The sequence below is a fragment of the Hirundo rustica genome, chromosome 26 (assembly GCF_015227805.2).
Source record: "Hirundo rustica isolate bHirRus1 chromosome 26, bHirRus1.pri.v3, whole genome shotgun sequence".
Lineage (NCBI taxonomy): Eukaryota > Metazoa > Chordata > Aves > Passeriformes > Hirundinidae > Hirundo > Hirundo rustica.
This window is the reverse complement of record NC_053475.1, coordinates 2,792,386-2,814,552: the sequence shown is the minus strand read 5'-3', so window position 1 is coordinate 2,814,552 and position 22,167 is coordinate 2,792,386. Positions and strand designations below refer to the sequence as shown.

Below are 22,167 nucleotides of genomic sequence, written 5' to 3'. Positions count from 1 at the left end.
TTTTGGGGGATGGAGATGTGGGTAGGAAGGCTCCAGTATGATGAAACAGGTTTGGATTGTTGCTGAGCTGTGCGTGCTCACACCTTTAACCTCTTTAGGATCAATGTGACCCTTCTGAGACTGAAAGTTGGGAAGGGTCATCTTAAATGTAACAGGGGTGGGATGAAATTGAAACCAGTATTGTAGTGTCTTGATAATAATATCTCTGCACGTGCCTATGCGATTGTCTTTCCTAGGATTCCTTCATGGTACACCGCACTGACGGTGTAAAAAAGTATTTTTCTTTTAAGAAATACTTTTAAATTAAACCCATCCTTTCCAGCCAAGTGACTTTCTGCCCTTGAGATGTGTACACCTACACCCAACCGTGCCTTAAGCAACAGCCAGCAATGCAGATTTTCCCTCTGAAGAGCGGTGGAATGCTGCTGGTTCTCCCCCCGGGGAGGTGCTTGCTGCGAGCACAATTAAAGGCTGTAAATCTTGCGGGGGCAGTAGTTCAGCCCCGCTGCTGCAGGCGGCACTCGCTGCACTCCTTACACTCCCACGGGGCAAAGGGGAGTCCTGGGGCTGAAGCCAAACTGCTGCTGCAGAACAATTCTGTGCCCGGGGATGTGCTCTCATTGTTTCAGAAGAATCGGAGGAATTAATTTCAGCGTTCTGGCCGTTCTTTAAACCGAACGCTTGTGTAATTCTTTGTACAAATGGTACAACAAGTGTTAGCTGAAGCAGCTCGGCCTCTCCAGGAAAAGATTTTTAAACTAGTTGGAACTGAGAGTTTTTCTTCTTGATCTTCATGAAAGTTCTTTCTAAGTGATCCTGGTTTGGCTTTTTGCAGAAGTGTTTTAGCTTCCTCCACCTTGGAATAGCCACGGAATTGGCTGCTGTCATTTAACACTGTACAAACAACAACAAAGAACTGCAGAATCACTGGAGCAGGAGCTAAACAGATGTGACACCACTTATTTTGTATTTTCCACTTATTTTCTGACAATGTCACATGCTCTAAATCGGTTGGAATCCTAAACAAATTAAGGGCTCTTTTTATTCAGGTTTTGTGTCTTTTTTCCCCCCCCTGTGGAATTAATAATGTTCTCTCTGTTGTAACTTGTATCAATGTAGATTTCGTTTTCTTTTGTTTTGCCTGAACTTCTGCTGTACTTATTACCTATTTATTAATTTTTTAGGCCAGAAGTTCTTCTTGACCAATTGTTAACATTCCTGTGTGTTAAGGTGCTTTTTTGGGGGAAGGAATTTTTTTTTTTTTTCTTCCTCCAAAATCTGAAAGCAATTGTGAAATGAGCCAGGTGGGTGAAAGCCTGGGAGGAAGGGGGAGCCCAGAAACTGAAGTATTTGTCCCTTGCAAAACTCTTGGTTGTTTAAGAAGAGATTGGCAAAGCTTTTAGGCTGGCTTTGCCCTGCAGCTTGCCCTGCCTGGGTGCTGGTGTGTCTGGGGGAGCTGTGACCACGTTCTGCTCAGCGCCAGACCCTGACCACCAGCTGGGGAGGGCTGAGTCAAGGCATTTTTTGCTGAAATTCCTGTGCTGCCTGCAATGGGGGCTCCAGGGTCAAGGTAAGGCAGGATCCCTCCTGCCCGGGGTGCTCTGGGGTGGAGCTGCAGCTCTGGAAATCACCGAGCTTCGTTTGTCCCCTCCCCACACCCCAAACCCCCAACTCTTTGTTCACACGAGCTGCAAACGGAGCTGAGCCTGTGCTCATCAACAGCCAGCAAAGCAGCTCATGACCCCAGCAGATGTTTCTGCATTTTAGGCTAATGAGAACTTATTGGATTACTGCAGTCTTCCCTGCCTCGGAGTAAATACCACTTTGTTGGAGATCCGGAAATTCATACTGAATATGATAAACAAACTGCTGCCTGGGCTGGGATTGCCAGGACATGAAAAGAGTTCCAGAGCGGCAGAAGATCTAACAGCTCTGAAATGCACCACTGAGCCACACCAATTAAGAGCATTTCCAGTGATTATGTGAGCATTCCTGCTCAACTCACAGAAATTATTTCAGGTTGTTTCTTCCGCTGCATTTGTGTGTGGTCTGTACAGCAAGCGTGAGGTTTGCAGGGCTCAAATGCCTCTGATCAGTTCCTTTTAAAATATTTCTGTGATAATATATACCCAAAACCTGAGTTTCCTGCTAATTCAAGGTCTTAAATTTTCTATGTTGTGGTTGTCCCTTCAGATACAGATTTTTTTTTTTTTTAAATTTATATAGACAATGTATGTTTGGAGATGGCCTGTAAGGTATAAAAAGTTAATTCCTTTGTTTAATATCTCTTGCACATGGAAAGTGGCTCTACTGTTCAGTCAGACTATGCACAAATTGTATTTCACCAGTCATATAGGAGCTGAGAAGAGAATCGGGAAATTATTTCTGGCTAAACATCTGAATGACAGCCCTTTCTGATAAGCACAGCACTCTTCCTTCTAAATCATTCAAAATCCTTTATTTGAATGGCTTTCCTAGTACTCTTTCAGTCACTTTGTCAGGAATTGAAATTCTATGTATTACTGTGAAAGATCACTCTCCTTTTCTATAGATGAATAATAACCATTTTTGACAGAACTATTTAATGATTATGTTCTCAATATCATTATCCTGTTATATGCTGCTTAGATTACACTCTCTGTTGAAAAGTGCTTTCTAATTATCCTTTCTTTATGATTTCTTCTAGAGATGTTTGTATTCCTGAGGGGCAGGATCAGTCTGGTTTCTGCCACTCTATCTGGACTGATGTAATCTCTGTTAAACCATTTTCCTCAGTGGTGGTGAGGTGCAGGAGTGTGGCAAAGCCTGGGACACTTTTTTTGCAGTTATCAGTTTCTGCTTTTGCTATCTCTGTTTGGCTGTCACAGAAACACGAAGGGAGAACAAAACCCAGAGGTAAAGAATAGGTGTGGCTTTTTTACCATGAATATAATGCTGTAAAAATTAACTAAGGCCTTGTGCTTGTCTGGTGGTGTGTAATGACTGAGATGAAGGTTTTTCCGTTGGGAAAGGGGATTAAATGATTCTGGAAATTGATGACTTTTTTATTTTTCACCCACCTTCTGCTGAAATCTACTGTGTATGGGACTTAACACAAAACTCAGTGATTAATACCCTTGGGTTTAGTACAGTATCTTGTATGTGCCCAATTTACACATATTTAAACAGTGAGAATTACCTTCTATACCTTTGGATCTGATCATCTGAGTGACAAGTTAGTGACACCGCTCATGCTGAGGCAATTAGCAAGGGCTCATTATTGATGGCATGGTTCTACAACTTTTTTCCTGTGAGTTGTCTTACTGATTTCAACCTGGCAATTGAGGTGGGGGGGGGAAAAAGCAGAAGGATTCCCAGCTGAGAGCGGCAGTACTTGAGAATTTTTATTTTTTGCTTGACAAATCCCTCTCCGATAATTATCACCTGGCACAGTTTTTTAATGAGCTATTTTGGGACATGGGGGAGGATTCGTTCTCCTGCAGAGTGATGATGTGAAGTGATCAGGATGTGAATTAGATCTGGTCAGAACCAATACAGATGTATTCACACCTTGTTCTCTAAACCCCTGTCCCTCCCTCACCTTTCTGCCCCCAGCATGGCCAACACCGATCCCCCACATGCTCTCAAGTGCCTGAGATTCCTAAGACTTTATGAGGAGCAGAATTACGTTCTCTGTAAACGAAATAAAAATCTGAACTATGCACAGTGCAAGCGGGTGGGTGAATATGGCCCATAGATCTGACTGATGAATAGTTTTTATACATGAGCAGTTCTTACAGAACTTCCTTTTAACTCCTAACCATTACCAGATGTGGGTTGCAGGCGGCTGCTGGAATTCCAACACCTGTTGCATCACACTGAATGGGATTCATTTTGGCAAGCACAGAAAATTCCATTTCAGTAAGTAAATAGTTTGAAATTATATCTAAAGCCTCCCATTTTTTTTTTTTTTTTCAGACCAAGTTGATTTCAGCCTTATTTACAGGATTGCACATACCTTCATAATTAGAAGATGGTTTGCAGTCTTCAGAGGCTGTAATTGCCGGAGATTTCTTGTAGTCAGTAAATATCAAGTGGAAAATCTTCAATTTAGGAGAAATCTCTCCTTTAAAAGAGTGAGCAATTCAAAAGAGCATTCTACATAAGGGTGATTTCTATCTGTGCATTTTGAGACGTACAAATACACATTTGTGTCTTATTCTGAAGACGATGGAGCTCCATATTAGAGCTGCACTTTGCTGCATTCATCAATCCATTGCTGAATGCTGCTGGTTGTTCAAAGTCCTTACCCAGAGCTTTTCCAAAGCTCTTTCCTGTGGTTGACAGGATGGGTGTTTAGTGGCATTTTGTGGGTTTTTTGGTGCGTTCCCCATAGATCTCATGTACGAGTTCTGTAATGAACCATTTGTGGTTTGCTCTAGAAAGCTTTGGATTGAGTGTAGAGGTAATGAATGAATTCATATTTTTGAAAGCATGATGCTTTTTCAGCCCAAATATACCTGATCTCTGCCATTCTATGGGAAAAGCAAAGGTGCTTCATTTTCATTTTGCCTCCTTTAATCTTTAATCAAAGAAAATCCCAACATCCCCTGATGCATCACCCTGAGGAGAGGCTGGATCAGCTCTGCAGACAGGGAAACACTGAGGCAGGCAGGGTTCTGTGTTTGTAGCTGAGAATAGGAAGAAACTGGAAAACAAGTTGGAGTGAGTGAATTTTTTCTTTACCTGTTTCAGTTCCTCTAAAAAAAAAAAAACAAAAACAAAAACAAACAAACAAAACAAAAAAAAACCCAAACAAACAAACAAAAAAACAACCAAGCAAACAAATCATCAACAATTCCACTTTAATGTACTTTCTAGTAAGTTCTTTCTCATAGTTCCTGGCTCATTTCCTTGGGAAGTGACCCCTGTTGTTCTAGAGTCTCATCTTGTCAAATTTGTCGAAAAGTGTTTGTTCTTTTTCTAGGTTTGTTCTGCCTCTCCACAAAAATCAGACATTGCTGGTTTAAGATATATTTAAGTAGGAAAGGGTAACCACATCTCACAGTGTTACCCATTATTGAAGATAATCCGAATTTATCCAAAAGTTACTGAGTTAGTGACTTTATTTTTAAGAGAAGACATCAAAATGAGTGCCAGTTTCACACAAGATTAAAGTCTAACCACTATTTGTGTGTGTAAACCAGGTGTATTGGGGGGAAAATATGATCCCAACTACCTACATTGAGGGTTTTCATTCATTGCTGGGGCAAGAATTCCCCTCTGAGGCACACCTGGGATCCTGGCGTGCCTGGGTTGTCTCCAGCAGGGATCAGAGGAATCATTCCTTGGTCTCTCTATGCAGTGGAAGATGGCATTTGTTCTGTCGCCTCGGCTCTCCGCTCTCGCCTTGGGTTTGCTTTTCCCGGGCTGTGCGAGCTCTGCTCTCAGGCTGGTGCGGTGAGAGCTCCCTCTCCTGTCCCAGCCGCTGGAGCCGCGGGACAGAGGGACGGAGAGGGACAGATTAGGGCCTAGGGAGCGAGGAGGATGGAGGAGCATCCGCGCTGGCACCGGATTTGGGGTTGGAAAGCAGCTCCCGGGCAGCGCTCCGTGGAGTCCCCGAGCGCGCAGAGGCTCGGTTACCGGGACTGGAGCGTAGCGGGAGTGCCGGTCCTGTTCCACGGGACCTTGGCTTTCGCAGCTCTCCCATCTGTGGGGCTCAGGAGGAAGGCGAGGAGCTCAAGCAGCGCTCTCGGGGCTGTTGGGGCTCGGCAGCCCTGGGGAAGGCGAGCAGAGCCGGGCGGGCGGCGCCGCGGGGCGGGCGGAGGTGAGCAGCGGCCGGGGGCCGGCGGGGCCGGGCTCAGCGCACCTGGGGCCGGGCGGGGCTCGGCCCCTTCCCCTCGTCCCTCCCCGGTGCGCGCTGTCAGGAGCGGGCGGGGAGCCGCAGACAAAGAGCCGCGGCCGGAGCGGGCACCGGGGCCGGGAGGGGGCGGCCCGGGGGCGGGGACGCGGCGGGGGCGGCGGCCAGAGGCACCGGGGAGCCGAGCCCGGGCGCGGGGCGGCGGAGCCTCGGGCTGCGCTCGCCGGGAACAAAAGGCTCCTGCTGCCCGCTCGCAGCGCCGTGGCCCGGGCTCCCCGGCACCATGGCCGGCTGCGAGCCCCGCCGCGCCCGGGCGCTGCCGCTGCTGCTCGCCCTGTGCAGCCTGAGCGCTGCCCAGCCCCGCCAGCGCCAGTGAGTACCGGGGACCCCGCGGCACGGCAGCATCCCTGGGCAGGGCGGCGGGGGGAGAAGCGGCTCCGCTCGGCTGCGGCTCCGGGGGGGTTTCAGCGGCCGCGGAACAAAGCCCGCGGAGCGCCCGCTGGGGTCGCGGACGGAGCGCGGCGCTGCCCGGGAGCGGAACGCGGGGAACGGGGACAGAGCAGAAGGGAGCTCCCGTGCCGTACCTGCTCCAGCTGCTCCGCACGGCGGCCGCGGAGCTTTGATCTGCCGGCAATTATTTGAGGAATCCGGCTGCCGCCGTGCTGGGGGTGGTTGAAGGTGGCGTCGGGCGCTCCTGAGCAGCGTGTGAAGATTTTTCTTTTTTTTTTTTTTTTTTTTTTGGTGGGGAAGATCAGCCGGGGAGAAAGTGCGGGGAAAGTTCTCTGACTTTTCGGGATTGAATCTGCAGCTCTTTTCCACTATGTTTAGGTTAATTTTGATTAAGGTTTGCTTTGTTCTTTATCCCTGGCTTATTATAGCCCGTCATCATCGTGAATAGCTGCATTAACTGAGTGCCACGGAGAACTTATTCTCACTTGCTTACTGGAAAATATTTCACGTCCTGCCTGACAGATCTGTTGGTTAAATGTGCTTAAAAGATCTGTCCAGTCCCTGTCAAGTTAACTCTTTGATTGCCAAGTCAAATATTTCATATTCAAAAGCCACTTATTAAGTGATTTAAATACTTGTATCAAGGGACTGATACTTCCGAAGGCGTTTCAGCAATTCAGAACAATGTGAGTACATGTGCTTCACATATGGCACCGCAGTGCTGGGCTTATGACAGTTTAATTCTGATAATTTCATCCTGAATGCAGCTGGTACTCCTTCTCCCCCTGCAACTAAATCAGCTATCTCTCTTACCAAGGATTTGCAGGCTCAGTAGTAACTTTTTTTTTTATTGTTATTTATTACCATTCTGATGAATTTTCAAACCTGGCAGCCATAAGGTTTTGAATCTGCAAGTACCCCGTGCAATTTAACTCGAATGCCACAGAGTTCTGAACTTCCTTTGGGGGTAATGGGATCTCCATGGCAATGAGGCCTGCTGAGAGAGAAACATGGGCTTGGAATTTGATAAAAGATTACTTGGGGGCTGTAAAACACAATCATCCTCATCCCAAAGTGATAATTAATCATGAGCTAAAGCAACCTGACTCGTGGGACTGTAGAAAGGCATGGGCTGAGAAATCTGGCTTGAAAAGGCATTTGAGGAATTGCCTCGTGTTTAAAAAAAAAAAAAAAAAAAAATCCTTTTGGGTAGGGGAAAAAACCCCAGAAAGGTGTGTCATGAAGAGAATATAAATGTGTTGCTTCCAGCCCAGCGCATCAAAGGGCTCAGAGCCTGCAATGCTTTTAGCTGACAAGTTCATGGCACGGTGCCATTCACAGAGGAGTGGTGCAGATTCCATTCAGAAACTCTCGCATTGCAGCATCTACGGGAGGTCGTTTTGGGTGGCTTTAAAGCTCTCTGCGTGCCTCCTAAAATAATGCCTCTTGTAAACTTGCAGGACCTAATTGTTTGAACAAGAATGTGGTTGTAGAGCCGGGGATGCAAGCTCAGTTTTGTAGCTGCAGTTTCTGGGCTGCTTCTGTATAAAATGCGAGTTCGGGTGTGTTACATACATTGAGTCTGATGTTTAGAAAGGTCCAAAAATCAGCTCTGAGTCCCTTCACTTCTAGTGAAGCTGAACGGTGAAAATGGAGCCGTATGATTGAGTCAAAAAAATCTAAATTGTTTCAAAGGAAACGCTGGCTACAAAGCTCTGCAAGGTTCAGGTACCTTCTTATTCCTTCACAAACTTCAGCTCTTTAATGATTAGCTGATTGTACATTTAGTTTGTTACATATAATAGAGAAATGAATGTATTTTTTACCATAGATGCAATAAACATTTTTATATTCCTGGTTTTATTTAAATCCTAAGGATTTGTAAGCCATTTGTAGCCACTTAGGCTCTGTCTGTTAATTTGTAAGTATTAGATACAGGCTTAGACTTTTGGTGACAACAAACATGACCCCACAGGGGCAAATCCATCACAGAGTATTTGTTCTTTCCCTTTTGCTACACAAAAATTGGCTCCCAAATGAAGCTAACACTCTTGCGACCCTGTTTTGACTGACCACTCCCAATTGTGCTCCTCAGGGGTTATTTGATTGCAGCACCTTCTGTTTTCCGCTCTGGGGTGGAGGAAGCCATAAGTGTGACCATCTTCAACTCGGCCAAGGAGACCACAGTGCAGATCCAGCTGGTGGTCAAAGGAGAGACGGTGTCACGGAGCCACGGAACCGTGCTGGGTGAGCTCCTGGAGTCCTGAACCTGGCAACTCATAAATGAGCTGAGGTGCTGTGGGAGCACGCTGATATCCCCTGAAGAATTGCTTTAGGTGTTAATGGAATCAAACAAATTGATTTGCTGCTGCTGCACCTTCTCAGTTGATTGCACTGATGTGCTTTTGTTGTGTGTGATCTCAAACACATAAAGCTGGTAACTTTGGAACACCAAGACACACGGACACCCAATAGAACCGATACTCTAGAGTTTTATAGTGGTTCTACTTCCTTTTGGTGCCTGAATATTTATAGTGGTTCTACTTCCTTTTGGTGCCTGAATATTTATCAGTGGGGGGGGCTACATAACAAATAAGATAAGTTTATTTTAAAGAAAAATATAAAGTCTATATCGTTATCAATTTCTTCTCTCCAAAAGGAGCGCTGGGAACACAATGTCCCCATCTTCAGGGCTGGGTGCTGCTGAGGGTGGTAGTAATGTTCGTGTAGTTGGATAAATCTTTAAAATCCAAGCCAGATACCTCTGTCCTGTGAATAAAATCAATGTGATTTGATAATATCCAACTTAACACCGAGTGAATTTACGCTGGTGAAAGTGAAGTCCAGTAGCCCTGTTGTACCACTGTCAGTAGTGGTGGGAGCTGTGGTGTAGCCAAGGCAATCAGGCTCTTTAGCCCTCATGTTTTAACCCTTCTGTATGTTAAAACTGGGAGTTTTATGAAAGCCACTCCGTTTCTTGGAACAGATTGTCCCTGGTTGTGTCCTCCCCTTGATGTCTTTGAAAGTGGCTGACAATTGCAAAGCAATTCAAAGGGAGTGATGCTGGCACATGTGGACAGCAAATGCCCCTGAGAACTCCTAGGTATGGCTGTGTCCAGCAACCCAAACAGATCCCATCAGTGTTTGCTCTGGGAATTGTTTGAGTCCCACAAGAGGCCAGGTCCTTTTTACAGCAAAACCCTTCTGTAGGCACAGAAATGTCTTGGAGATGCTCACCGAGCACAGAGCACTTTGCATTTTACACTGGGCAAAAGTTGTAACTAAATGTGGACCAGGTTTATTTTGGAGAGCTCAGCCAGGTCTGACTTCCCCTGCAGACTGTTTTACACAGTGCAGGAAAATTGCTGCAGGTGAAATCATAGCAAAGGGATGCTGCAGGGAGCAGCTCTGTGGTGTGGGATCTTCCTTCACTCAACTGAAAAAATCTGAAATCTTAGTGCCTTACCTTGAGAATAACTCTTCCTCTTTCTCTCTCTCACATTTTAGATAAAGGAACAATTAAGCTGAAGGTGAGTGTCAATTATTTTGAGAAGTTTCCATCAAGCATTGCTCTCTGGCGCAAATAAATGTCACATTCTGGGGCACACACTGAGGAGGACACAGCCTTCACCAGAGGAGAAGTGGAGAGTGAAAACAAAGCTCAATCCATCACAGCTCACCTGCCAAGCCCTTACACCACTAAAGAAAATCACTGCCCTGTGCCTCCATATAAATATCTGTGCTGGGGTTATTTCCTAAGAATGGCAGAACTGAATTCTGTGTGGGGTTATGACTTCAAATATTGGCAAAATGGAGCTGGACTAGAAGAACAAGCCCTTAAAAGTGTTGGGTTTCTTAATTTGGACTTAATTTGGTCTTGTCATCTTTGGGATGCTAAAGGGGGGTGATGAAACAAAATACACTGTTGTGATCTGCATCTGGAATGGTATCAGATTTTTTACTTTGTCACTTTTAATCTGAAGTAATTTTAAAATACTTTTTTCTCTGAGCAACTGGCCGAACATGTACATGCACGCACTTTTTGTTTTGGGGCCATTTTTGTGCTGGTTGTTGGGGTTTTTCCCCTCTGTTGGCAGAGCTGTGGGTTGATTTCCCCATATTACACACACTTCTGTGGATCAACCATCACTTTTCTTGAGTGATAAAGGGCAGAAGAGAATTTCCTGCTGTGTTTTCAGCATGAATTTACCTCCTTGGAAGTTTATATATTGTGGAAAATCTAGCATGTCCTTAATTTTCTTTTCCCTGCTAACACAGATTTCCACCAAAACGCAGCAGCTGGCTCTTCTTGCTGACTTCAGTGTCAATCACATTCCCCAAAAGCTCAAATGTTTTTCTGTGCGTTCCTCACCTCCTGGTGTGTTTTTTAGGTGCCTTCAGGGCTTCGTGGACAAGCACACCTGAAGGTTTGGGGCAACAGGCACCTGGCAGAGGAAGGGTACATTTTCCACAACTACACCACGGTCACCATCGACAGCAAGGGCTCCTCAGTGTTCATCCAGACTGACAAACCTGTCTACAAACCCAAGCAGAAAGGTAAAGTCATCCTGGACAATTTGCCAGATATTGCAAATATCTGCTTTCCAGGGTAGTTTTAGGATGAGCTCTTCTGTTCAGTTTCAGCTCTGGTGACTGATAAATTCCCTCTTTTCCTTTTTTAGTGCTGATCAACCTCTTTATGGTGACTTCTGACCTGAGGCCGGTCAACGACAGGGTAAAGCAAACTGTTTTCTTTCTCACTGTGCAAGGTGATGGAACACTTGGTAGCCTGCATTTTATTCAAATGTGCACTTACGCAGAAACAGAACTGGATTTTTAACCTATTTAAGCATAGCTTGTGAGAGCTTGTTTTATTTGTAATTTAGCTTTTTTCATTCAGTCATATTCCTATTGGAGGAGAAGACAAAGTTTTGGAGTGCTGGTGAATAGCAAGGCAGCTCTGCCAGAGCAGAGACAAGGACTTTTCAGAGACTTGCATTTTGTTTAGGTAGTGCACAGATATGTAAATTATCACTTTTCCGTTAGATGTCTGAATTAAATGTGTGTTTCTCAGGCTACCTCTTAGCAAAGAAGAGATGTTCAAACTCTGTCACTTTAGGTCTCACACCTTGCTTATGTTGACTCAACGCTTCATCACAAAAAGCAGAAACATTGTTTCATAAAGCCTTTTATTTTTCTTTTTTCTTTCAGATTGAAGCTTATGTGGTGGTGAGTATCTGTGTGCCCATCTAGCGCATGTCCTGTAGAGGTACAAGGTTTGTGTAGCCTTTGAAGGAATAAATTTTTGCTTTTCCTCTCCATTATGGCCATTTCTGCCCCCCTAACCTATTCAATTCTCTATCCCTGTGTCTTTATCCGATTTCTGCGCCTTGGTTTTATTTGCTATCACCAGCAAACATCCTTATTTTCTCCTTCAGTTTCAGAAATCCATTCCCATTTTTTCAGCCTGAGAAGAATTGGCTTGATTCACAGGGATTTATAACTGTGACAGCTCCACTCCCTCTCCCTTCTTTTCAACACCCATCCACTCCCATCCTTCCTCTGCTGGGCTGAGGGAGCAGGGCCACCCCCACCTCTGCACCCAAACAGAGAACTGTGGGCAACAGGAATTCATGGAGAGGAAAGAGTTCTCCTGTCTTCTTCCTTAGGAGGTGAATGAGAGGTTCCTGCTGTGTTCAGCATTATTATTATTATTATTATTATTATTAACCTTATGTTTACCTGTCAGAAAGCAGAAGGATTCACTCTCGTCGAAGATTTAATGCTGGCAAAACCAGCAGGATTCATTTCATCTGAGTTTGTCATCTAAAATTTGTCTTGCTGGTTGTACAAGCTCCCTTTAGGAATAAAGTGTCTTCAGAGGTCAGCTCATCCCACCCAGGACTGGTGTCTTAAGACAGGGGAAGGATCTGCTGCTTGTCAGCCTTTACTTGTGTGCCTTAAGCAGAGCTCTTAAACAATTCCAGAAAGCAAATCCCCCTGGTGAGGTGTTCTCAGGACATTTTTGACAGGTGTTGGTTACATTTGAGCCTTAGTGAGGAGCGTTTGTTACAAAAGGAAGTTCTTTGTTGCAAACAGAGCTCAGGGTATGAGTGATACTCATTTTCACTGCCACGTTTCTCATCCCTAAACTGCTCTGCAGGATCCTCGGGGGTCTCGGATGATAGAATGGAACAACTTGAAGCCATTTTGTTGTGGTGAGTTCCAGAATTTTCCTTTTTTTTCCTCTGTGTACTGTGACCTGCCTTTGCTCCTGCTTCCACTGAGTCGTGCTCAGCAAGGCTTGGTGAAGGCTGGACAGTGTCAGAGTTCAGAGAGTGTTTTTTCCTTCTCCAGGCATTGTCAATATGACTTTTCCTCTGTCTGATCAGCCAGTGTTTGGGGAATGGCTCATCTTTGCTGAGATGCAGGGGCACACCTACAACAAATCCTTCGAGGTGCAGAAATACGGTGAGTTGACCCTAACCCCGGGTGCGTTTGGAAGAAGAGGACACTCTGAAATGCTTTCACTTGAGATGAAACCCCTGAAATAGTGCATTTAAAATGCCATGAGGAGAAATCCTTTAGAGCCAAGTATTTCAGGGATGCAGACGCTGCTAACCGGGAGCTTTGCTAACGTCACCTTGCCAAGGTGGTTTTGGTTTGCTGCTGTTGGTGATTGACCCGCTGAAAAATCAGAGCCAGGGTCCTGCCAGAGCTGTGGGGACTTTTGCTATAACCTGGCCAAAGAGATCTGCTTGAAAAGATTCTGCTCTGTTTCTTTGCACTGCAGTGTTGCCAAAGTTTGAGTTGCTGATCGACCCCCCTCGCTACATTCGTGACCTCTCACTGTGTGAAAAAGGAACTGTCCATGCCAGGTAGGAACATGTCCCAGGCCAAATTCCACTGCTGTGGATTGCAGCGCAGTCACTGGAGCTCGGATCCCACCTGCTGCAGACTTTTCAGATGATTTCTAATCATCATCAGAAGCTGTCTGATGTAAGAGCCTTCAAAAACCTGGTAAAAATAACAATCTGGAAAACTTCCTGTGGTACTCTTTTCTAGATGTGCAGGTAACGTGGTAGCTGTCTTTATACAACCAGAAGAACAGAAACCAGCTGGAAGTTATTAACCATCTTCTTTGCGTTTCAGATACACGTTTGGAAAACCGGTGACGGGGAAGTTAATTGTCAATATGACCATAAATGGTGTTGGGTACTACAGACATGAAGTGGGACACCCTGTCCTCAAGACCACCCAGGTGAGGGAGACCATGGATTCACCAGTAATAAAAAACCAAATCTGTTATCTTTAACATTTATCCCACAGCTCTGTTTTGTTGCTGATGAGAGATCAGAAAATGAAGGAGTAAATATTATTACTGGGGCCAGCACAATAAAAATATTGCTTATTTTTACATGGTATGTTTATGATTTTAGATATTAGGAAGAAGCTGTTTTCCCAGAGGGTGCTGGGGCACTGCCCAGGCTCCCCAGGGAATGGTCCCAGCCCCGAGGCTGCCAGAGCTCCAGGAGCATTTGGATAACGCTCTCAGGGATGCTCAGGGTGGGATTGTTGGGGTGTCTGTGCAGGGACAGCGTTGGACTGATGATCCTGAGGGTCCCTTCCAACTCAGGTTATTCTGGGATAAGAATTTGTTGGCATAATCTGTTTTAAGAGCATATGGGGCTGAGGAGAGCAGGGCACTGAGGTGACAGAGTTGGTCCAGACTTATGGGTAAGGGAGGAAAATGAAACTTCCTTCCTTCCTTCACCCGCTCCCCAGTTAATTTCCTCCAATCCTAATCCTTCCAAATCCCTGCTGCAAACTCCCATCAGGTTCCTGTGCTTTAGCCCTGGCTTCTGAGCCCTGCTGGGGTGTGAAATGCGTGTTCCCTTTGTGCTCCCACACATGGCAGATGGACGGCTCGGCCGTGTTTGACGTGTGTGTCAAAGACATGATGCCCGCCGACGTCCCCGAGCACTTCCGAGGCACTGTCAGCATCTGGGCCACGGTGATCAGCTCTGATGGCAGCAAGCAGGTGACCTTTGATGACTCCACACCTGTCCAGAAGCAGCTGATCGATATCAAGTACTCCAAGGACACCAGGAAACAGTTCAAACCTGGGCTGCCTTACAAAGGCAAGGTGAGATTAAAAGCAGAGCCACGTGGCTGATTTCAGGCTTTCACTGGTTTGATCCCAGTGATTTTTCCTCACCTGTCCTTGACTGGAATTGTTGATAACTTAAAGCAAATTGTTCTCTGAACGCCCCACTGCGCAGGTAGAAGTCACTTACCCCGATGGAAGTCCAGCTGACAGAGTCACCATCCGAATCAAAGCCGAGCTCACGCCGAAGGACAACGTTTACACGAGCGAGCTGATCTCAAGGAATGGCCTGGTGGAGTTTGAAATCCCCTCCATCCCCACAGCTGCCCAATACGTCTGGCTGGAGGTGGGTGAAAGCTCCTTATAGGATTAGCAGGCTTTAATGTAACTAATCTTGTCAAACCTGCACTTTAGAAATCAGTGCTCCACACAGGAAATCACCGCCTTTTAGCTTCAGCTTCTGGGTTGCAGCGCAGCAAGCACTGGCTTGTTCCTTGCTGCCAAGGGAGCTGATGTTGATAACCACCATGAAAAGATGCTTCTCCAAATACAGCTTAACACAGTAGTAGGGGTCCAATATTTGGGGAGTAAAGATGTCAAGAGATGAAAGGTGGAAGGTATAAAATGGGAGAAGAGAGTAGAGATTAAGAAAGGACAAAATGAGCTTTCTAGGCATAACGTTCAGAGTAATTTTTTTTATTTTATTTTATTTTTTTTTTAAGACCAAAGTGACAGCAATTGATGGGAAACCCTCTGGAGATCAGTATCTGCCCAACTACTTGTCCATCAGCAGCTGGTACTCGCCCAGCAAGTGTCACATCCAGCTCCAGGCACCAGATAAACCTTTCCAGGTACGTCGGCTTCACGTTCCACCATGGAAACCACAGCACTGCTTGGCTTAAAGTACTGTGTCCTAATTGAGTATTTCTGGACTTTCCTGATTCTGGGATCCCGAACTGATACTGTTGCCACCACAAAGGGTGAAGGAGGTGCACTTGAGCCCCCGAATAATTGTTGAATGTGGGCTACACAAGGTGCTGAGCAAATCTCCCTTGGTGCTCTGTGCAGCAGCTCATTCCCAGCCCTTTCTGTTCAGAGAGGGGAGGGTGTAGGCATGGAAAATCAATTTTTCATGTTTGAATGTGTTCTGTGAGCCTCCAGTAAGGCTCAGACATGGATTGTTTGCTGAAAATGATTGGAAGTGACGTTAGTGGGAGTGGCTGAATTACCAAAATTAAGGCTGTGTAGTCTCCCTGGAACTTCCAGTTTAAATCTCAACTGGATCTGTTCAATCTCCCAGTTATTGAACTGTGAACATGATTCCTTGTCTTCTTTGGTAGGTTTTGTAGGAGCCTCTCTAAAAATGCAATCCTGCCTTATAAAAGCTGTTGTGATTTCTCTCCTGGAGAAAAGATCTGATTTTACCATGATTCCTGTTGCATAATGTTTTCTGAGAGTTGTTCAGGGTTTCTTCTTACACAAGAAAATGTTCTGAAGGTCTGCATAGTGCTCAGTGGGAAAAAAAGTGGTTATTGTTTTGGCAATAAACACACTGAGGTTTGTTATCAGCAGGTCCCTCAGGTTGGTTTCAGACTCTTTGTATCCAAATAAGAGCAGTTTTTTAATCATTGCATTTCATGGAAGTTTAATGGCTAATTAATCTTTTTAAAGTTTCCTGAGGTATGGAAAGGGGATTATACACTGCTAATCTGAACACATTGTTCTTATTATAACCTGATTAGAACTAATTCTTCTGTGGGAAAGCTTGGGGCTGGAGGACCAGCTGATGTGGGAACTGTTTCCATGCATTGCCAGCTCTTACTGGGTGTTCCAATTAGCTACATTCATTTCTTAATGAATTGTTTCATCATTTGCGCTGGGGAATTCTTAATACTTCAAATATTTGATGTCACAAGGCACCTCTTGGACTCTGTGGCATTCTCACTGTATTTAACCATCAGCAGCTCCTCGTGTTCCAGTTCTGCCCTTTTGGTTTGTGCCAGGTGTGCATTCTGCAGGGAGAGCACTTGGAGCTGAAAAAAGAGAGGTTTTTCCGAATATTTCTTTGGGATTTTCTGTCAAGACTGCCTGGTTTTATGTGGGAGCTGCTGTGCTTTAAATGGCAGGAGGGTGAGGAGGGGAAGGTGCTGAGGAAATCCTGCTGAACACAGGAGGGGAAGGTGCTGAGGAAATCCTGCTGAACACAGGAGGGGAAGGTGCTGAGGAAATCCTGCTGAACACAAGTGTCAGCCACTCCTCAGCTCCCAGAAGGAAGCAGTTTGTGATCCTAGGGAAGCCTGCTGCTCCACAGAGTGATGACTGCTCAGCCAGACAGGACTAGTGCTAATCCCATGACTGATGTCTGTTCTCTTGGGGTTTGGGGGGTTTGGTCTTGGGGGTGTCCAGCACTCGGGGAGCCCCTCTGGGTGCAGAGTCTGTGCCCAGGTGTGCTGCTTTGGAGCCTATTGCAGGCATCAGAGGAGCTACCCAGACAAAAAAAAAAAAAAAAAAAAATGTTTCTTCTCATTTATTTGTGTGTTTGACGCCTCCCTGAGTGCCCAACTTACAAATTGTTACCAAGACTTTGTGTAATTTGAAAGCATTTTCCCTTGGATCTCTTCCCAGTCATTCCATGGTTATGTTTGAGCTGGTATTTGCCACATGAATGTAATCACAATTAAACTGCAAAGACTATCAAAGACATATCTCTTCCCACCCCCAACCCAAGCCTTTCCTTTTTTGGGCTGGGCTACTGAAGGGGTGTCTAAAATTCAACCAATTCTGACAGCTGCTCTGTGCCAAAAGGCTTAACTTTCAGGATTCCAGAGATTCCTTTATTGTTTCATTAATGCACACAACCCCCAGCTCATTCTCCTGCAGATTTGCAGAGAGCTGAACACAGGCCCCTTTTCACTGTGGAGAAACTCCCTGAGAGCTGTGCTAAATGCAATAAAACACTTTTCAATGCATCCATTCGCTGGGAGAGGGCTCACACCTCCCGTGGCCCGGAACCCAAGCAGGTTTCTGTGCTTTACCACCCAAAATCCCGCAACAGAGCAGATCTTTGGCTTTTCTCTCCCTGCCTGCAGGTGGGAGAGGAGGCCTGGGTTGCAGTGAAGTCCACGTGTCCTTGCAACTTCACCCTCCATTACGAAGTGGCATCACGAGGGAACATCGTCCTGTCGGGGCTGCAGCCCAGCAACGTCACCCAGCAGAGGAGCAAAAGAGCCACCACACCCTTGGAGAAGAACTTTGACCTCACACGCTTCCCAGGGACAGGTAGCCAGCACCAGAAATGCAACTCACCCCCATTTTTGGTGCAGAACAACCTTTCCAACTCACCCCCATTTTTGGTGCAGAACCTTTCCAACTCACCCCCATTTTCTGTGCAGAACCTTTCCAACTCGCCCCCATTTTCTGTGCAGAACAACCTTTCCAACTCACCCCCATTTTCTGTGCAGAACCTTTCCAACTCACCCCCATTTTCTGTGCAGAACCTTTCCAACTCACCCCCATTTTCTGTGCAGAACAACCTTTCCAACTCACCCCCATTTTCTGTGCAGAACCTTTCCAACTCACCCCCATTTTCTGTGCAGAACCTTTCCAACTCACCCCCATTTTCTGTGCAGAACCTTTCCAACCAGCTTTTTTGTTGATGGGATGCTCCTTAGAGAATGGGGATAATCTTGTGCAAGAAAAGTAGTGAAAGCCCCTCAGTCTTGTAAAAGAATGAACGAAAAATAAGTTCATTAAAAATTTATGGATTATGAAAATGAAAAAAATTAATTTTAAAATAGTGAAATCCCTCAGTCTCGTAAAAAAAAATTCTCCAGGAGGGGTAACTCTTGGAAGGTTTTCTTTGTTCTTTCTGCAGTTTTTGTCAGTTGAGAAAACTCTAATATTTGCTTGGAGTGGAGTGGCAGGGAAGTGTAGGGCAGGGCTGGGGCAGTTGTTTAAGTTGGTTGAGTTTAAACTGAGCAGAGGATGTTAGATGGAAAGAGAAAGTTAAATGGACTGATAAAGGAGATCACACAGCCAACAGAGGGAAGGGAAATGTAGGCTCCTGTTACGAGGAGTAACAGAAAGATCCACAAATCTGCTGGATTTGGGGAGCAGAGAGGGTAAAAAATGGTGGGATTGGAAAGATGGATACAACAGGTGCTAAAGGAAAAGCCTGGCTGTCCTGGAAACCACCCACCAAGCTCCTGGCAATCAGTAATTTAGGATTTGTGGTGATTTTCTGCACTGAAGGTTTGTTCTGAGCTGTTGCATTTCTAGTTTGCTCAGAGGCTTTGTGGCTGCTCTGTCCCTGGAAGGGTTCAAGGCAGCGTTGTGTAGGACTTTGGGCAACCTGGTCTGGTGAAAGAATCCTTGTCCACAGCAGGAGGCTGGAAGTAGAGGATCTTTAAAGTTCCCTTCACCCTAAACCATTCTGTGATTCTATCTAACAGCTCCAGTGATTCTCTGCTCTATAAACTGCATAATCCTTTTCCAAACTTATTCCTTTCCTCTCATCAGCGTTCTCCATCAATAGACAACATTTTCTGTTTATTTTCAATGGCTCAGTAACTTAACTGTGCGTTTCCTTGATTCCATGGCTGGACAAAACACTGAGTAGTCCTTCCCTACCCACCTCCTCCATGCTGCTCATTAAGTTATGAGTGTTAATTACCCTTCACAAAGAGGAGGAAAAGGGAAAAGCTTCTGAACTCGAGAGGGTGTGCAACAGGAGCAAGGGAAGAATGCAAGTCCTGAATGGAAAGTTCTGTGCCTGTCAGCATTAGGAGGGGCAGTGACTGGGATAAATAAAGCTGATTTTTCTCCACAGTTCCTGTCTCAGCAGCTCCCAGCACGCCTGCAGCAGAGGTTGAGGTGTGCGTGACCTTCCTGAGGTTCTCGGTCGTTCACTCCATGGCTCCCCTGGGCCGGCTCCTCGTGTACTACGTCAGGGAGAACGGAGAGGGGGTCACAGACAGCCTGCAGTTCACTGTCAACTCCTCCTTTGAGAACCAGGTAGTGGAGACAAAGGGCTGCTTACTTGTTACTCCCTGGCTTTTGGGATAATTGTGGGATTTAACGGGATTTCCCTCCCCAGGTTTCCGTGGCGCTCTCAGCCAACGAGACCAGGCCTGGAGACGTTGTGGACATCAAGGTCAGAGCTGCCAAAGGGAGCTGTGTCTGTGTGGCCACGGTGGACAAGAGTGTCTACCTGCTCAAGACAGGCTTCCAGCTGACAGCCAGCCAGGTAGAGGCAGCTGCCAGCACTGGGGTCCTCTCCCGGCTCCTGTGACCCTCACCCACCTGGAGGGCGCAGCCCAGGACAGCAGCCCGTGCCCTTTCCCTGCAGGTGTTCCAGGAGCTTGCAGAGTACGATGTGTCGGATGCTTTTGGAGCCCCAAAGGAGGAAGGACACTTCTGGTGGCCCGGCATGTCCTCGCGTCGGCGCCGCCGATCTTCTGTGTTCCCCTGGCACTGGGACGTCACCAAGGACGCTCGCTTCGCCTTCACAGTAGGAAGAAGCAGCCTCCCTTCTCCCTGCAGTGCCTCTTTTGTGCTTTCGTGTCTGCAGGGGGATTTTCAGCTCCATAGGACTGGGGTTTTCCCCACAGCAGAGCTGTTTCTCTGGGGTGGGTAGTGTCTTGGTTGAGGAAGACAGGTGTCTGCCAGGGAAAGCCGGAGCTCCCCTTGGAATGGAGGATGTAAACTCCCTCCCTCCCAATTACTGTAGTTTTGAAATCAAGGGGCTTTCAGGCAAAGATATGGGAATAAACAGCTCTTTACTAGGGATATTAAAAATAAAAATGTAGTAGTACAAAAAAAAAAAGAAAACACTGACAGGGTCAGAATACAACCTGACCTCCTGTTGGTCAGGGTGCTGGGAGCAGTCCAGTCCAGTCCTTCTGCAGTGACAGGTGTGGTTCTGTTGGAGCAGAGATGATCCTGTACCTGGAGCAGGGTGCAGTTTTCCTCTGAAGCTCCCGTGGTGCTGAGATGGATCCGGGGTTCCTCTGGCAATCCAGTGCACACAGGCTGTGCTGCTGTTCCCAATGCCAGGTTTTATCCAGCTGGGAATGCTGGGCTCCTCCCCTGGGTGGAACATCTCCCTCTCGGGTTTTTTTTTCCTGAGGTTCAGGTGGTTCCAGAGTCTTTTTGCCCTCTGCAAAGCTCTGAGCCAAACACAAGAAAGAGACGGAGTCCTCAGGTTCTGATTTTTCAAGGTTGCGCGCTTCATTTATTATTTCTTATCTGAAAATTTTCTCAGTGCCCAACAAAGGTCTGTGCAGCTGCTCGGGCATCTGGTGACTCCTCGACTCCTCCCGCGAGGGGCTGTCGCTATCTTTTATACTAATTGCTACATACTCCTTGTTTATCGTTATTTGCCAATACCTATCACTTATACTAAACAGGTCATCTCTACTTTGACCCAATCTCTTTAAACTACTTTGTGCCACCATCACTGCTGAAAATGGAGTGAGGGAAGAAGAAAGAAGAAGCAGGAGACAACGCCCCAAATCCTTCATCTTGCCCCCATTCACTTCCATACTAAAACCCAAACCTACTCTTTCCTCACCCTGTGATAAGCTAAACTCCAATATTTCACTCTCCTGTGGCTTGCAATCCTTCCCACAGTGCAGGAAGCCTTTCCCATGGACTGGGATCAAAGCCAGTGTCCCTCTGGGCTCTGGGTCGGGGTCCCAGACCCCCCTGTCCAGGTCTCTGACCCTCCAGGGCAGCCAAAGGAATGCCCTGGACTCCAACATCTCCCCATGGGATGCTGGAATTGTCTCAGCCATGCAGTGAGCCTGGATGGCCCATGAACAGCAGATGTCCCTGCAGGGAGGAGGGGTCGTGGGATAGATAAAGAAAACTCCTCCCCACCTGGTTTAACAGCTGGCAATAGGATACCTACTGCTGGTTACAGCTTGCGTCGCAACCCAAGACAGAAGGATGAAAAATAATTTTGGGGAATTCTTCTAGCAAAAATATTTGAGAAACATGGTTTGATTTTGGTCAGTCTTGGGAGGGCCAGTTATCCTGCTGGGTGGAGTTCATGCTGATGCTCTGGAGAATCAGACAGGGACCAGAAGGTTCCTCCAGGTGTGGGTGAGCTTGCAGATCTCCTCTGCAGCAGCTCCAACAGGGAAGGAAGGTGGGATGGGAATCTTTCCTTGTAGCCTTTTGGACTGTCCTTTGGAAATCGTTCCAGTTTCTTTCCTGCCCTGGTTCTCCCAGCTTCTGTTGCCATCTGCATGAAAAACCTTTATATCCTTGATCAGGTTACTATTTAAATGCTATATATTTATAGTTACTTGGTGTGCTTCCATAGTTAAACCTGGCCAGATTTTAAAAATCTCACTTCCTTTGATCTGTGCTCTGCATTTGAATCGAGTTGCAAGTTGAGCATTTAAAACAGGTTGGGTTTTTTACATGAACTCATGCACTAATTCATTTCTTCATTGCTTTGCATACTAACAGTGCAGCCTTTTAAGCTGAAAACCAGTGATTTTTATTTTAAGACACGCTGCTATTTCCATGAGCTTTTTTGCTTTGCTGTTGTTTAAAATGGCAGTTTCCTCATCTATTTGAGAAGTTCTGCTTGTTTGCCTCTTTCCTCCTTCCTACAGTTGCACAGTGGAGTCCATCCACCCCTTCAGGCTCTGCTCACATCCCTTCCTTGCTCCCCACACCACTGCAGGGTGTAACCTCTGTTCCCTGAGAGGAGATGCCACGTGAAAGGCTGAGCTGTAAATGTTTGATATTCTTTACATCA

At 46.2% G+C, this 22,167-nt stretch overlaps 1 protein-coding gene across 9 annotated transcripts in view; it reads left to right on the top strand.

Annotated features, from left to right (window-relative positions):
- Positions 1 to 6,111: 6,111 nt before the first annotated feature.
- The window catches only part of CPAMD8 (C3 and PZP like alpha-2-macroglobulin domain containing 8), a 57,819-nt gene continuing 41,763 nt past the window's right edge, over positions 6,112 to 22,167 (top strand). For 4 of the 9 annotated variants that reach the window (XR_005704097.2, XM_040086734.2, XM_040086733.2 and 1 more), the window contains exons 1-17: positions 6,112 to 6,211; positions 8,385 to 8,536; positions 9,797 to 9,819; positions 10,681 to 10,846; positions 10,972 to 11,024; positions 11,501 to 11,518; positions 12,453 to 12,507; positions 12,647 to 12,760; positions 13,083 to 13,167; positions 13,442 to 13,550; positions 14,208 to 14,435; positions 14,572 to 14,742; positions 15,119 to 15,247; positions 17,486 to 17,675; positions 19,225 to 19,409; positions 19,492 to 19,641; positions 19,744 to 19,905. Coding sequence is in view for 8 of the 9 variants with exons in the window: in XM_040086734.2 (XP_039942668.1) it covers positions 6,123 to 6,211; positions 8,385 to 8,536; positions 9,797 to 9,819; positions 10,681 to 10,846; positions 10,972 to 11,024; positions 11,501 to 11,518; positions 12,453 to 12,507; positions 12,647 to 12,760; positions 13,083 to 13,167; positions 13,442 to 13,550; positions 14,208 to 14,435; positions 14,572 to 14,742; positions 15,119 to 15,247; positions 17,486 to 17,675; positions 19,225 to 19,409; positions 19,492 to 19,641; positions 19,744 to 19,905 (2,079 nt within the window). In the remaining variant the exon portion in view is untranslated. Of the gene's footprint in view, positions 6,212 to 6,800; positions 6,976 to 8,384; positions 8,537 to 9,796; positions 9,820 to 10,680; positions 10,847 to 10,971; positions 11,025 to 11,500; positions 11,519 to 12,452; positions 12,508 to 12,646; positions 12,761 to 13,082; positions 13,168 to 13,441; positions 13,551 to 14,207; positions 14,436 to 14,571; positions 14,743 to 15,118; positions 15,248 to 17,485; positions 17,676 to 19,224; positions 19,410 to 19,491; positions 19,642 to 19,743; positions 19,906 to 22,167 lie in introns of those variants that run through there. The other 5 variants (XM_040086736.2, XM_040086737.2, XM_040086735.2 and 2 more) reach the window with 3 other exon arrangements.